Here is a 16,441-nt window from a genome sequence, read left to right on the forward strand (position 1 = left end):
TTAGTGAATAATTACTGAATGTATTTTTAGTGAATGATTCATGAATAATTCTTTCAGGAAGAAACATAAAATACTATATGGTCTGAAGGTAATAAGATACTCAGGGTATGCTTGGTAGTCATAAAATATTACAAATAAGCTTGGATTTTGAATGCTATCTACAACAGTGTCATAAAGGTGAGTAGGATTTTGAGGGTTCTTTGCAGAAGGCTGTATGACTGATTTCCACATGCATATTCTCCAGTGAGGATGTGAACATAATACATGTGCTTTTTCCCATTTGCATCTGGTCTGGAGTATGTGTCCTGTGCAGAATAATCAGCACTGACAGAAAAATAGGTTCCCTTTCCATAAAACACAGCTGTGAAGAGAAAAACAACACATTTTTAAGAATTTCAATGTAGTGTACAACTTGACATGTGGTCAAATAATACAAAAAATGTTCAAGTAGGGTACTGGTTGGGCCAACAGCATTGTATCTGTAATCCTAGCTACTCAGAAGGCTGAGATCAGAGGATCACAGTTCGAAGCAAGTTGAGGAAAAAAGTTCATGAGACTCTATTGAAAAAGTAGCTGGACTGACGGGCTGGGAAGGTGGCTCAGTGGTAGAGTGCTTGCCTTGCATGCATGAGGCCTGGGTTCGATTCCTCAGCACCACATAAGGAAAAAGAAAAAAGCCAGAAGTGGCGCTGTGGCTCAAGTGGTAGAGCGCTAGCCTTGAGCTGAAGAGCTGAGGAACAGCACCCATGCCCAGAGTTCAGGCCCCATGACCAGACCCTAAAAAAAAAAAAAAGCTGGACTAAGGGCACGGCTCAAGTGGCAGAACACAGCAGCACAAGCAAGCAGAATGAGAACAATTTCTGAGTTCAAGCCACATAACTGACAAAAAACTGTTCAGTTATTTTTTGGGGGGTGAGGGTTTTTTTTTAAAGTTTTAACAATAAAATATTCCACATCTCAGGGCCAGTCAGGACTTTGAGGAGGAAATACAATGAATCCTACCCTGAAACTTGGACTCAACATGACCACTAAATGTGGAGCAGACACAGTGAACACATATGGTCCCCAAACAGCCTGGTGGAAACCCACTAGAGCATCCAGATTCCCACTTCCTTACCATTCTTCCCCACATAGTTGCAGTTAAAGCCATTTTTATTGACATGTGGCACAGAGCCAGCTTCTGTCCCATGGAAGAGCTGCCTCTCATTGGTATCCATGGCATTTTGCTGTATTCTGGATCCTTTCAATCTAGAAATTAACAAAGAAAATCATCCTGATAGTACCAAGAACACTTGCCAAGGTCCATCAAACAAAGCACAATCACTATTTTTCATAAATACTCATTTCACTCAACAGCAACTTCAATGTAAGATGATAAATTCCTCATTTAGAAATATTTTTAGATCCAGCTTCTCATAAACATAGACATTGAGGCAAATGTTGGCCTACTATTGCTGGTAATAGGTAAGTGGCATACACAGCCCAAGATGCATTGTATACATAAGCTGCTTTGGTAAATGACAAAAAATTCAATATGTAATGTGAAATTAAGTAAGGGAAGGGATGGGTTGGAATGGGTGGGTGGGAATGTTTAAAGTGGTGACATTGGTCAAGCTGCACTGTATTCATAAACTGCTTCAGTGAAAGGCAGCTTTCTTATACAATGACTTCAAGATAATAAAAATATTCAAAAATCGTAATTGGATATCATAATTTTCAAAGAATTTTATGTATAGTACAGAAAAAACAAGTAAATCACTATTGCTAGGAAAACAATTATATGAAAAGACGCCCATGCACGTGTATGGATACACACACAGAAACACATATACTTTAAGACATTAAGTAAACTGTTAGTCAGGGTCAGAGAATCAAACTTGTAATCCAGGTTGGGAGGATTATAATATATGGCCAGCTGAGGAAAAAATGTTTGTGACACAAAGATCTCTACCAATAGCCTGACACAGAGGTTCGACCTTGTCATCCAGCTCTGGGAGGAGTGGGGGTTGGGAGTAGCCCTACTTTACGTTTTTTCCATCAATTTTCCTCATTTATTTTATTTAAACGTTTAGTATACATTCTTTGTAGGGCACTTCTATTTTTTTGGATTGTTATGGGTTTAACAATGATTAAACAGAGTGGTAGATAAATAGAAAAAATACCAAGAAAGAAACTTTGTCTTATTGGCAGACTTGTTGCTACTGATGAAGGAGAGATATGCAAAGATTTCTGACTTTACTCAGAAAGTAGTGGAATTATGGAGAGAAATGGAGAAGGAAGGGAAAAGAAAATTTTTTTCTTTTAGCTACTGGGAACATGTTCTAAAATCTCAATTCAAAGATTCAAATAGATAATGTTAATTTTGGAGCTATCAACATCAAGATAATAGCTGAAACCAAGAAAGATAAAAATATTACACAAATGTTTATTAAAGTAGGGACCACAGACAACACATATCAGAAGCACTGGAATGTAAAAAGTAACAAAGCAGTATAAGTGATCCTTTTTTCCTCTAGCACACACACACACACACACACACACACACACACACACACACACACACAGGATCTCTTTAATCAACCTGATTAAAGTACAGTATTTGGTATATACAGATGATGAAGCCCCTTTGAGTCATTAAGATGCACTTTAATGAATACGAATATTAAGTTAAAACATATCCTGTCTGGGGTATACGTACTAGGCAGGCTAGCAAATGGACAGGGTGAAGGAGGGCAAATATGGTCAAAATATTTTGTGTACATACGTGAAAATAGATCATTGAGGCTAGTGAATCTTGTTTGAAAAAAGGGGGAGGGGAGGAGGGAGAATGATAGAGTAGTGACTAGATGGAAGGGACCAAGATGCATTCCATGCATAAATGTGTTAAAATGAAACTTCCTTGTATAACTAACTGATGATAACAAAAATAGAGCACAAACCAAACAAAACCCCCAGAAAAGTCTAAAGAGAAAAAGAATACCCATTTCTCATGCAAGAGCAATGTTAGTAACATACATTTCATAAAAATGAATGACTCACATGTAATTCCAGACAGCCCAGATGGCTGATACCTTTCTCTTTTCTTCATGTTGATATAAAACACATTCAATAATCACTATAAAAATATAACAACTTTAACTTTTTTCACACTGGATTGATCCCTGCCTGCCAAATTCTTCAATGGTGTCCATTATGACTTCTGCGACCTTGTTTAGGTCTTGTCTGGCACTTCCTGGAAAATAAAATAATAAAAAAATGACTGGAAAAAAGAAGGCACTAGTAGAAAGCTTAGTAATAAATTAGTGATTTACAATTCTTTTTTTATATGTAGGTTTATATTTTTAAAAAAAATTTTTATTGTGAAAATACTGTACAGAGGGGTTACAATTACATGGGCAAGATAGTGCGTACATTTCTTATCAAGCATTGTAGCCTCCTCCTGATTTACAATTCTTACAGAATAAATACCCCCCTCCCAATTCTATCATATACTGTAGGCTTTTCTGTCATCTGGTAGATACCTACAAGCAAGGTGGAAATTTTGTTCTAAAATGTCCACTAGCCAATACCTCAGCACCAACCAACTTAACTTTTAGTTAAGTTTTTAACTTTTGCCCTGTTCAGCTGATCCCAGCTCTCAATGCCCCTCCCTTCCTGTTAAAGAATGCCAAGTAACCTTTCTTCTTGGATCAGTAATGACCCCAAAAGATCTACAAAAAGCAGAAGGTGGGACTATTTGTAGAAACAACATACTCATAAGATAGAAAAGCATAACATTTGACTCCATCATCATTTAACTTATACATGCATCCATATTCTCTCAAGATAGTTTGGAAGATCTGATTTAAAACAAAATAATTTCGTAAGATACCCAGGACTGGAAGCTACTTGCTACAATCTATAATTCTTGGTACTTAAGTTATCCAGAGCTTCCAGGAAGTCTTCTGTCCCACACTGAGTGAGAGTTCACTTGACCAGAAAGGCTCAAAGATACAACAAACAGTTTCATTCCTGTGTCCAGCATTTTCCTTATCATATTGCTCAACTATGAAAGCCACTGCCTAGACATGACCATGAGACCCCCCTTCCAGTGAAAGAGTATAAACAACAGCTCACCAAGTCACACAGTAGGTGTAAAAAGTTAGTCCCCTAGCCAAGGTGGTTTTGATAGACTAAGTATCCACTTGGATTATCCCTGTTGAAGATGCTCACATATATTTTGGGATAAAGAGAACAGACTTCTTTGACAATAACAAGAATGATAAAAACACTCATCAAAAGTGAACAAAGAGGATTTGTTCAAGCCTTTCCCCCCCACCCAACACACACACATGCTGTATAATCAAGGAGAGGGAAATTCTCCTTTCAAGGCTGTGGGTTTCGTTTCCAATATTATTTGAGAGAGTTTCAGTGGAAACACACAGATGCATTCAGAGGCTCAACAAGTATTTATCTCATTCCATCATGGAATGCAGGATTTGAAAAGATGAAGTAGGGGAAATTAAGAGTAAGACTGAGGCATGTAGAACTTTGTCATAGGCATGATGTGTTTAGCATGACATTGAAAGAGAAACCATTTAGGTTTGGGACAGAAGAAATGTGGAGAAGATGCAAAGTAGAGAATCTGACTCTAGCAAAGAAATGGCGATCAAATTTAGGACAAAGACAATTTCTAAACAAATATAAAAGGCAAAGACTTAGCTCTAGGAACTGAGAAGACATTTAGGATTTGACCAATCTGGTTTATCTTGGATTCTTCATTCCCACTCTTTGGCCACCCACATACCCTCACCATGTAATGGAACTGCTATGTGGTAGTTGTTCATCTACATGCTTGACTCTCTCAAAATACTAAGTGTTCCCAGTGGGCTTTCTTATCATCTTTCCATTCCATAGACCCAAGCACATAATTATGTAATCATACCAAAGAATGAGTTCATGAACACGGGGGTAATAAAAGAAGGTAGGGCAGGGACTTTAAATGGAAAGTCATGTTTTCTGAGTAGTTGGAAGAGCAAGAGAAAGTACAGCTATGTTGTATGGGGAGGGGTTCGGGATGTGAATGGGAGTTTGGGGTTGTATTGAACTTGCAGTGCTTGCAGGAATTGTTGGTCAGCCATTTCTTCCCCTTGAGCAGGTATTTACTAAGAATCTGGAGGTTTCCTTTACGATGAAGGCTGCCTTGATCACAGTTGTAAAATCAGCAAGTAAGGGGTCAGCTTTAGCTCAAATGGTAGTGAAGACAACTAAAGAGGACAAGCTTGATTGCTTTTTATGCAGATCAGCAGCGCAACTGAGTTAGTGGACAGTATAATAAGCTGGCAGCAACCCAATAACACTCAAAAATTTGTACATATTTATACAAAAAATCTAATTTAGTCTCCTGTTTTTTATTTTTACTCCATCCAGGGACTACCCTAGAAAGATCTGTACCTCTCCCTGGCTTCTGCTTTCTTACACTGAAGTACTTGGAGATAGAAACACTGGACTAGATTTAATAGGAAAAAACTACAGATGGAGAAAGAGAGAGAAGCCATCAGTGGGTTACCAGAAAGACAGATAAGTAGAGAGATAACAGATAAAAGATAGATAGATAGATAGATAGATAGATAGATAGATAGATAGATAGATAGATAATAGAGAGATAGATGATAAATGAAATTTTGGCTAATCTGCTAGGAATGGATTATATGATCAATAATTAAAAGCAATAAATATATTTCAGGTGATAGGAAAGTGGTAAAAATAGACTTAGATTTTTATGTAGGAACATTTTGGAGAAGGTATAGAACTACAGAAAGCAAGGTATAGGTTGGTGATTGAAAGAAGGTCCAGAAAGTGACAACGGTGATTGGCTTTATTGAGATTAAATTTTTGAAAACCTGGATATCAGTCTAATAGAGTCAAACTTCAATTCCTAAGTAGCAGAATGAGAGCTCAGTGCAGGTTCCTCTCTTACTGGAACCAAGCCCACCCATTCCCATTCACCCTGAGACAGCACACTTCTGATGAAGAAGGGCAATCCTGTAGGAGCTGAGCACAAATCCTTCAGCATTATACATAACCAGTTTCTGAGCCAGAACCAGAACTAATAATAAACCTAACACCTTAACTAATGATAAAACCAACACTATAATTTTTTTGTGAAAAGTCACACACTTAACATATAGTTTGAGGAAGATAAGAAATTTAAAATTAGCAAGGACTGGGGATTTGAAAAGAAGGTGGAAAGTTGAGTTTCTGATCCACTTAGTTCTGTGGAGTTAAAAGACACAGAGAGATCTGAAACCAAGAGGCAGAGCTAGTTACTGAGTTGAGAACTAGAAATGCTCTGGACCAGATGTGTCCACTTGTGGAAGTGAATGCAGCCATACCTTCTAAAACCTGCTGGAATAATTCTATGGGAGAGACTACCAACGGAGGACTATGGGAGAGATCTGGTTACTCAGGACATAAAGAGAGGAGGAGAAGCAGGCAGTAAAACCATGGAGGAAAGGCAGGACATTTTTTCAAAACAAGAAAGAAATATTCATCTGCTAGCCAATTATGGCCAGGTGGAAATAGATGCACTGATATTCTTCAGGGAAAGAGAAGAGAAGAACAAGTGAGGGATGAAGTGGAAGTTATGTAGGAAATTGAAAAATATGAGAAAAAAAACTAGATAAAAGAACCAGAGTGGTGGTTTTTTTTCCACTCCCTTCTTTTTCTTCCCCTACATTCCTTTTCTTTCTCTTTTTATTTTCAGTCTAATATATCAATACTTTCTTCAGTTTCCTCCATTTTATTTATTGCAACAAATTATTTATTTATGGTCAAGTTATCCTTGAACCTGTATAAAAGTGATCCTCCTGCCTCAGCCTTCCCAGTAACTGGGACTTGTATCACTGTGCGTAATCTTTTTTCTTCTTCTTTTACTTAAAACTCCTAAAGGCATTGCTCATCCCTTTGAGGTTGCAAAAGGGGTGCATTCCTAGGTCAAATACCTCTGTCCTCACGCTGGCTAAGTGTATATCAACCACACTGACTCAACAAATCCACGGGAAAGGAGACATGTCAGGATTTATCCTTGACATCTAGGGACTACAAACCTGTCCCAATGGCTGGAAGGTGAATGGATGAGTAATTTCGGTTTTCATATTCTTGCAACACACAGGAAATGGATCTCTTGACATTGTTTTCACCAGCAACATGGATAATATTCTTGCACTTCAATGATCCTCCATCATTATATACCCATTGTGGTTCTGTCAGGCTGGGAAACACAAAGAAAAAGATCCAAATGAGATGTTGATCTACTACTCTTGGTTTAGAAAGCAAAATGTCTCACATGGCAAAGAAGCATTTTTTTTTTTACTAAGAAGGTTTTCAAATGCTTTCTGTGATGAAATTTATGGCAGAATTTGTCTTTTTAGATGGGAGATTTTTTCCATATCTCATTCTTTGTCATTAAAAAATGTAGAATTTAAAGCCAAATGTGTTGTCTTCCCAACCCCAAAACTTTCCTCGATCTCTTCACATTAGTCTTCCTTTACAATTTAAGACCAAATGCTAGCATTGTGCCTTACTACTGAAGGAACATTCTATTTCTATGTTTTCCTGCTCCTTCTAAAATGGCTTAGGAGACACCTACAAGAGAAAAGCAAGGTGGTAACATGAAAGTAAATCACTGCAGTGCATTTGGATCAGAAACATGGTCTTACTGTCATCAAAGTATGATATAGGCATATGCACAGGAATATATGCATGTGTATACAAATTTACATATATTTACATATATGTGTGTTATTACATATATATATATATATACTGATATGTAATAACTTGTAAGTTCAAAGAAGCCATCAAAATATTTTTAAATCATTTGTATAAATAAGTCAAAATGATCAAGTATGGTATGGTTATAAACATTCCTTTATATGATCTATTCTGATAATTACTGCACTAGTCCAAAGCATACTAGTGAAGTACCTGCTTTGTGAATTAAATGTATTTGAGGTTGGATTTGCTATTACATCTGCATCTTCTTTGGTGATGTCGCCACAAGCCACCTGGAAGAGGACAGGGCCAATCTTTATTTCATACATTGCTGCATTAGGGCTGGAAACAGCCCCATAGATACCTGCCAAGAGAAAAAGTAGAGCCAGTTTCCAAATCAGCAAGAAGAAGGATTCCCGTCACTGCTGCTCCCATATATCTCCTCTGTCAAGGCTTCCCTGGCTCTCTGAGAGTTTTAGCTTTACCCTGGTCCTGGCCCTGGATTCTAGTGATAATCTGTTTCCAGAAAGGGAGTAGAGAATTTAGTGTCTATCATGATAGTACCTATCAAACATGGTGCCTTAACTGGTCGAGGTGAAGTCAGTCCCAAAAGGCCTGTCTCTCTGACAGTTAACAAGAAAAAAAAGTCCTCAGGAAACATACAGAAGTATAAACCACCAACTAAGAACTCAGAAAAGTAAGTAATAGCTGGGAGCCAGTGGCTTGTTCCTGTCCTCCTGGCTACTCAGGAAGGCTGAGATCTGAGGATTGCAGTTCGAAGCCAGTCTGGGCATGAAAGTACATGGGACTTTTATCTCCAATTATCAAAGTGAGAGAGCACTAGGCTTAAGTGAAAAAGCTCAGGGATAGCACTCAGGCCCTGAGTTTGAGCCCTCACGCTCCTCAACACCACCAGAAGGTTTGTTTTTTTTTTTATATTTTGTTTTTAATTTCTCCTCTTTTGTCTCTCTAAGTTGTGACCTTAGCAAAATTTAGATATGCTATCTTTTAGTCAAAAGATTAGGAAGAGTCCCTGTGAATTGAATATGTGTGGAGGGAAACCTTGCTGTTGTACACACACAGTGGGTTTAAATTCATGGCCTCTTACTTCCTAGGCAGGCAAATTAACCAATTGAGCTACACTGGCAGTACGGGTTTTGCTAAGTTTTCCTGGCTTGGTTTCAATCCTGTGCCCTTCCAGGCTCTGCCTCCTGAGTAGCTAGGATTACAAGTGTTCTCCACCACATACATAGTTTTATTTTGGGCTTTTGCCCCCAAAAGAATGCAATTTCGGAACTATACATTAGCACTACGAAGAGCTAAAACTCAGATACATATTTTCTATTCCCAGAGAATCCAAGGAAAGAACTTATAATCTGACTGATGTATGTGTATGTTTTTATGGAACATTCTTGTATTTCTTTCCTACATTTTCTTTCTCTTCAGCCAGAGCACCAAGGTAATACAAGGGGAAAGCAACAAGAGTCAGCTTAAACTCTTATGGATCTCCATCTCTGAAGCCTCGAAACCAGAAAACAGATTCTACTGCTCAGAAATGGAAAGAGAATCTTAGAAAGGTAAAAGCTGGAGCAGAGACTTCCTTGTTTTCTATGTAGAGACTGAAGGAGAATCAGGAAAATTGACTACCTCTTGAGTGTAAGAACAACAATAGATGCCAGGCCTAATGTGAAAGCATCTGCTATAGCAATGACCCAGGTCAGTAGTATAAAGGTTTAAACTCAAGGATAGGAAGGCAGGGACTCTACCACTTAGGATCTGCCTCCAGTTTGTTTGCTTTGGTTATTTTTGAGACAGTGTATTCCTTTAACCCTGGGCCAACATGGACTGTGATCCTCCTATTTATGCTTTCCTTAAAATTGGAATGATGGGTGCACACCACAACATTTAGATTTTTCTGCTGATATATAGCCTGGTGAACTGTTGTCTGGGTTTGCTTCAAAAGTCAGTCTCCTTGATCTTTATTTCTTGAGTAGATGGGTAAATAAATATTTGAAAGAATGAAATGATTTGAAATGAATAAATATATAAAACAGACATAGTGAGCACTCTAGAAGTTAAAAGGTAATGTTTAAAACTTAAAAATTCCCTGATGACTTCAATCGCATGAATAGTGAACAAAAAAAAGACAGTAAATTTGAAGGTAGATTAATATAAATAAGTTAATATAAATTATCTGAAGTTAAGGAGAGAAAATGAAATGGAAAGGTGGAAAACAGCTTCTCGCATTTTTGATAGATTTGATAGATTTTTTATAGATCAATAATTGAAAAATCCCCAAATTTCATAATTGGTATACATTTTTTACTTTAGGAAGGTACAGTGAAGCCAGGCACAGTAGCACAAGCTATAGTTCCAGCAATTTGGGAGGCTGAGGCAAGAGGATCACTTGAACCCAGAAGTTCAGAAAAAACTTGGGCATCATGGGGAAGTCCTGGTTCAAAGAAAATAGAAGCCTCAAATGCCTTGGTGAATCCCAAACAAGTTAAACTCAAAAATAACAATTAAAGGGCTGGGAAGGTGGCTCAGTGGTAGAGTGCTTGCCTTGCATGCCTGAGACCCTGCGTTCAATTCCTCAGCACCACATAAAAAAAAAAATAACAAGTAAAATCTGACAGAGGAAAAGCTTTGGGTTGGTAGTATCTTTCCATGTGTTTATTTTTGAAAAATACATGTCATATTATCCTTTGAAAATAGTAATCTAGTCACTAACTTCTGGGGCTTGAACTTAGGGCCTGGGTGTTGTCCCTTAGCTTTTTGCTCAAGCTGGTACTCTTGCCACTTGAGTCAAAGCTCTAGTTCTAGCTTTTTTGGTGGTTCATTAGAGATGAGAGTCTCATGGACTTTCCGCCCAGGCTGGCTTTGAACCATGGTTCTCAGATCTCTGTCTCTTGATAGCAGGCATGATCTACTAGCTCCTGATTTGGTCAATAATTTCTTTTTTTTGAGGGGGGGAATCCAGTCGTGGGGCCTGAACCCTGGGCCTGGGTGCTGTGCCTCAGCTCTTCAGCTCAAGGCTAGAGCTCTACCACTTGAGCCACAGCTCCACTTCCGGCTTTTTTCTTTTTGCTTATGTGGTGCTGAGGAATCGAACCCAGGGCCTCAGGCATGCAAGGCAAGCACTCTACCACTGAGTCACCTTCCCAGCTCTTGGTCAATAATTTCTTTAAAATCTATTGTATAGATTGTATAACTTGGCCCACTTTGTCTTTTGCTCCGGCCCTTATCTTGCATTCTCAGGTTTATGGGACATACATTTCATTATTTATCACTCTGTTTTTCTTAGAAGAAAAGTCATTACCAGCTTTCAGCTGCCACCTTTACTCATCCTAATTAAAAGTTTACTGAACCTTATGTATCTTTAGCTTTAGGAATTTTGTCACCAGGAATTCCATCATTCCTTCTGGAAAATTTGTCAGAAAATACCTGGAACACAAACACAGTTTTTACCATTACAATCTTCAGTTTATCAAGGAATTTAATTCATTAGGTCTTCTGATCCTGCATGTACACACACACACACACACACACACACACACACATACTTTAAAAATAATAATTCTTGAATAGTATTAATTTCCATATGTATATATATTTTATTTATTTATTTATTTATTTTTTGCTGGTCATAGGGCTTGAATTCTGGGCCTGGGCACTGTCTGTCAGCTCTTCAGCTCAAGGCTAGCACTCTACCACTTGAGTCACAAAGCCACTTCCGGCTTTTTCTGCTTATGTAGTGCTGAGGAATTGAACCCAGCGCCTTATGTATGCAAGGCAAACACTCTACCACTGAGTCACCTTCCCAGCCCTTCTTATAGATTTTTAAAGTTACCAAACATTACGTGTAATTCCATTTCTACAATGTACAGAACAACCCCTGCCCCAAATTTAGCTTGCTTTGCATGTGCAAATCTAAGTTCCCAATGTATGATTATCACAGGGAAAGTACCGGCTATGTACTGTGTTCTACATGTCCTCACACAATACAAATCATAGGTTATTAGAAAAAAAAATTACTTCTTGGAATATAGGAGTGATTCAGATGACTCATAAATATGTGATGAAACTAAATTATTACTGATTAGTTAAAAGAAAAAGAAAAAGAAAAACTCTTCTATGACAAAGGAGTAATCATGGACCAAGTAAATAGACCACATATTTTACTCAGGTTGTTGGGCTGTCTGATTGGCATGTAGATTACATGTACTTGTTCCCAAAAGAATTTATGGGTAATGACTAGACTCAAAAGGCATGACTTAAAATTTCAGATGTTCCAATAATCCATAGACATCTTTTGGGTTGCTGGCTATATCATCTATTAAGTTCTTGTGATATCATGGGACTTTTCAAACATTGAATGTCATCTACTCTCCTGGATTTGATTATAAGGCATAGAGAGCAGGGAAAAGGATTTAAATATCTCTCATAATGCCATGTATAGTGGCTCACTCAGAGATAATAGTAAATATGAGCTGATTGACAAACTGTGACTGGAGATGGCACTCATTTTAACTCTCCTATTCACATGGAAATATACCCTTCTCTTATAATTAGTTGCATTTCCAACAAGGGGAGCAGGGATCATTTGTATCTTATCCTGAAATTTCTCTATTGAGAAGCCATGCTTTGGCATTGTGTATTAACATTTTTAGATCCATGTAGAAAGAAATCATAATGGATGAGTCTTAAGATACTATGTCACCTCCATGATGACATGTGGGACATTTTATTCAGATACAAACATCAACCATTGACGAGACAGCTGGACACTGAATGAATAAAAGGAATTATCAAATTTATTTTAGATATGATACTATTGTATATTTATATTATTTAAAAGCAAAGAATTCTTGCCTAAAATAAATTGTTGAATTGTTTAGGAATAAAAGTGTCTGTGATTTCCTTCAAAATCATGAAAGGAAGGGAAATAAGTGAAGTTTGAGATCAACAACATTGGCCATCAGTAGATGATGGATTAAAATCAGATTGGGATTTGCTTCAAAATCATATGAGAAACAGGGAAATACGTGAAGACAATGATCAAACATACTAGCTATAGATTTCTAGTAAGAGGTGAAGCTGAGGAAAAGATAAAGGAGAGTTAATTAGACTACTTAATCTACTTTGGTAGATTTAACATTTTCTTGCATAAGACGTTAATATTTTTTAATAGTCATAATTATTTTTTAAACGTGTCATGCTACAATGGATCAATACTCTCTTATTTTCCTATATAGAAAAAAAATAAAAAACACATTCTGTTAGATTAAAATACTATTGCCAAAGTAATCCGAGATGAGTCAAGATGGTACCTGAATATTTTCATGATCTGTTGGATGCAACAGAAACTGAACCTCTTATAAGTATTTTGGCTGATACCTGCTGGTAATTTTAGTATTATTTTTTTTTTTTTTTAGACCTTGAGTTTTTCATTTTATTCAATCTTAATTAGTTTAAATGATACATTGACTAGTGACTATTGAATATGCAACACTGACAGTACTGAGGCTTCAATTAAAATACTAAGACTTTTTAGACAGCTTCACTTATGTGTATTACAAGCTGGGCTTTTGCCAACTCCCAACTCCAGTCTTGTACAGTACACTTAATTCCTGCCCAAATATAGGTTTTGTTTTTAGTATTTCTTTTTTTTTAATTTTTTTTTATTGTAGAGATACTATACAGAGGGTTACAGTTACATGAGTGAGGTAATGAGTACACTTCCACTTCCTCTTGAACATTGTTACCCCCTCCATTGTTTTCCCCCTACCATCCCCTCCCTCCCTCCCTTCCCCAAGGTTCTTTTTTTTTTTTTTTTTTTTTTGATCGTGATTAAGTGATTACTTAATTTCCGGAAATTCACAGTATTGTGGAATAATGATGCTCATTTAAAGTCACAAGTTCATTCTAACTTTCCTGGAGCAAATTGTCTATCACAGTCTGTAATATATAACGGTGCTCCTATGTTATATACCATATATGTGATCAGCAGCATGGGGATATTTAGTAGTGGTTCAACCAGATGAGTGGGAGTTCTTTGTTTCTTAAGTCCTGTTAGTTTTGTCATATCACCTAACATTTTGGATTCATCATCCACTTATCAGGGAGACCATGTACTGTTTGTCTCTTCGTTCTTGGCTTACCTCGCTCAACATGATTCCTTCTAGCTCCATCCATTTCCCTGCAAATGCCATTATTTTGTCATTTCTAATGGCTGCATAATATTCCATTGTGTATAGATACCACAATTTTTGGATCCATTCATCTGTGGTGGGGCATCTAGGTTGTTTCCATATCCTAGCTATTGCGAACAGTGCTGCAATAAACATGGAGGTGCACGTGTCCTTGTATATTGGTTCCTGTTGTTCAGGGTAGATGCCTAGAAGTGGTATGACTGGGTCGTAAGGGAGGTCAATCTTTAGCTTTCTAAGGACCCTCCAGACTGCTTTCCAAAGTGGTTGTATGAGTGTACATTCCCACCAGCAGTGTAATAGCGTTCCTCGTTCTCCACATCCCCTCCAGCATTTGTCGTTGGCTGATTTGTGGATGTGGGACATTCTGACTGGGGTAAGGTGGTATCTCAGGGTTGTCTTTATTTGCATTTCCTTCACCACCAGGGATGATGAACATTTCCTCATGTGTTTCTTTGCCATTTTTATTTCTTCATTTGAGAAGTCCCTCTTTAGTTCCCTTGCCCATTTAGTAATTGGTGTGTTGGGTTTGGGAGGGATTAGTTTCTTGAGTTCCCTGTATATACAGGATGTTAACCCCTTGTCTGATATATTGCTGGTAAATATTTTTTCCCAATTAGTTGGTTGTCTTTCTAGCTTGGTTGCGATAGCTTTATCTGTGCAGAAGCTTTTTATTTTAAGGTAGTCCCATTTGTCGAGTCTCTCTCCAATTTGTTGTGACCCTGGGACTCTGTTCAGGAAGTTCCTTCCTGTGCCTATTAGTTCAAGTGTCTCTCCTACTCTATCCTGCAGTAGTTTCAGAGATTCAGGTTTAATGTTAAGGTCTTTAATCCATTTTGAGTTGATGTTGGTGCATGGTGATAGGCTGGGGTCCACTTTTAGTTTTCTGCATGTGGCTGCCCAGTTTTCCCAGCACCAGCGGTTGAAGAGGCTGTGTTTCTTCCATTGTATGTCTTTGGCTCCTTTGTCGAATATCAGCTGGCTGTAGGCCTGTGGATTTATTTCTGGATCTTCTATTCTGTTCCATTGGTCTTTGGGTCTGTTTTTGTGCCAGTACCATGCTGTCTTTGTTATTATAGCTCTGTAGTAGAGTTTGAAGTTCGGCATGGATAGCCCTCCCATATTGTCTTTATCCCCTAGAATTGTTTTGGCTATTCTAGGTCTTTTGTTGTTCCATATGAATTTTTGGACTGTTTTCTGTATTTCAGTGATGTACGTCATTGGGATTTTAATAGGAATTGCGTTGAATTTGTATATTAGTTTTGGAAGTATTACCATCTTTACTATATTAAGTCGGCCTATCCAGGAGCATGGGAGGTCTTTCCATTTCCTAGTGTCTTCTGCAATTTCTTTCTTTAACTTTTTATAGTTCTCATTAAATAGTTCTTTTACATCTTTGGTTAGGTTAATTCCTAAATATTTTATTTTTCGGGAGGTTATTGTGAATGGGGTTGCTCCCTTTATTTCCCTCTCTTCCTGTACATTATCAGTGTATAGGAAGGCAACTGATTTTTGTGGGTTTATTTTGTATCCTGCTATTTTGCCAAAGTGATTTATGATTTCTAAGAGTTTGGGGATGGAGTTTTTGGGATCGTGGAGGTATAGTATCATGTCGTCTGCAAAAAGGGATAGTTTAACTTCTTCTTTTCCTATGCGGATCCCTTTAATGTCTTTTTCTTGCCTTATTGCCCTGGCTAAGGGTTCTAGGACTATATTGAAGAGGAGTGGAGACAGTGGGCATCCTTGCCTTGTTCCTGATTTTAGGAGAATTGGTTGTAGCTTTTCCCCATTAAGTATAATATTGGCTATTGGTCTGTCATAAATGGCTTTTATTGTTTTTAGAAATGTTCCTTCTATTCCTATTTTCTCCAGAGCTTTTAGCATGAATGAATGTTGAATTTTGTCAAAGGCCTTTTCTGCATCTGTAGCGATAATCATGTGATTCTTGACCTTGGCTCTGTTGATATGTTGGATTACATTTATTGACTTACGTATGTTAAACCATCCCTGTGTCTCTGGGATGAAGCCTACCTGGTCATAGTGAATTATTTTTTTTATGTGTTTCTGGATTCTGTTAGCTAGAATCTTGTTAAGGATCTTTGCATCTGTGTTCATCAAGGAGATTGGCCTGTAATTCTCCTTTTTGGTTGGGTCTTTGCCTGGTTTGGGGATGAGTGTGATATTGGCTTCGTAGAATGAGTTTGGGATAGCTCCTTCCTTCTCTGTTTCTCTGAAGAGCTTGAGGAGTATGGGTATTAGTTCTTGTTTAAAGGTCTTATAGAATTCTGCTGTGAATCCATCTGGTCCTGGGCTTTTTTTTGTTGGAAGACTTTTGATAGCTTCCTGTATCTCATTATAGGATATTGGCTTATTTAATTGGTTAACTTCTTCTTTGCTCAGTTTGGGCAACTTGTATTTCTCTAAAAATGCATCCATTTCTGCCCGATTTTCTTCCTTTAGAGAGTATAGCTTTTGAA

The 16,441-nt window shown here is 37.7% G+C and overlaps 2 protein-coding genes across 2 annotated transcripts in view; both read right to left on the reverse strand.

The window, feature by feature from the left end:
• Window positions 1-3,111, reverse strand: LOC138831847 (protein mono-ADP-ribosyltransferase PARP15-like). The gene is given in 4 exon segments (XM_070028864.1): window positions 1-224; window positions 227-361; window positions 1,118-1,248; window positions 3,040-3,111. Coding segments are annotated over 3 exon segments (459 nt in total). The 5' UTR covers window positions 1,218-1,248; window positions 3,040-3,111.
• Window positions 3,101-16,441, reverse strand: part of LOC138831848 (protein mono-ADP-ribosyltransferase PARP14-like) — a 25,303-nt gene continuing 11,962 nt past the window's right edge. Inside the window, exons 2-4 of the mRNA XM_070028865.1 lie at window positions 7,969-8,048; window positions 7,089-7,252; window positions 3,101-3,232 (exon numbers count right to left, since the gene is read on the reverse strand). Coding sequence (XP_069884966.1) covers window positions 3,135-3,232; window positions 7,089-7,252; window positions 7,969-8,048 — 342 coding nt within the window. The 3' untranslated portion in view covers window positions 3,101-3,134. The remainder of the gene's footprint in view (window positions 3,233-7,088; window positions 7,253-7,968; window positions 8,049-16,441) is intronic.

Source organism: Dipodomys merriami, unplaced genomic scaffold (assembly GCF_024711535.1).
Source record: "Dipodomys merriami isolate MVZ:Mamm:240054 unplaced genomic scaffold, mDipMer1.0.p SCAF_2, whole genome shotgun sequence".
Taxonomy (NCBI): domain Eukaryota; kingdom Metazoa; phylum Chordata; class Mammalia; order Rodentia; family Heteromyidae; genus Dipodomys; species Dipodomys merriami.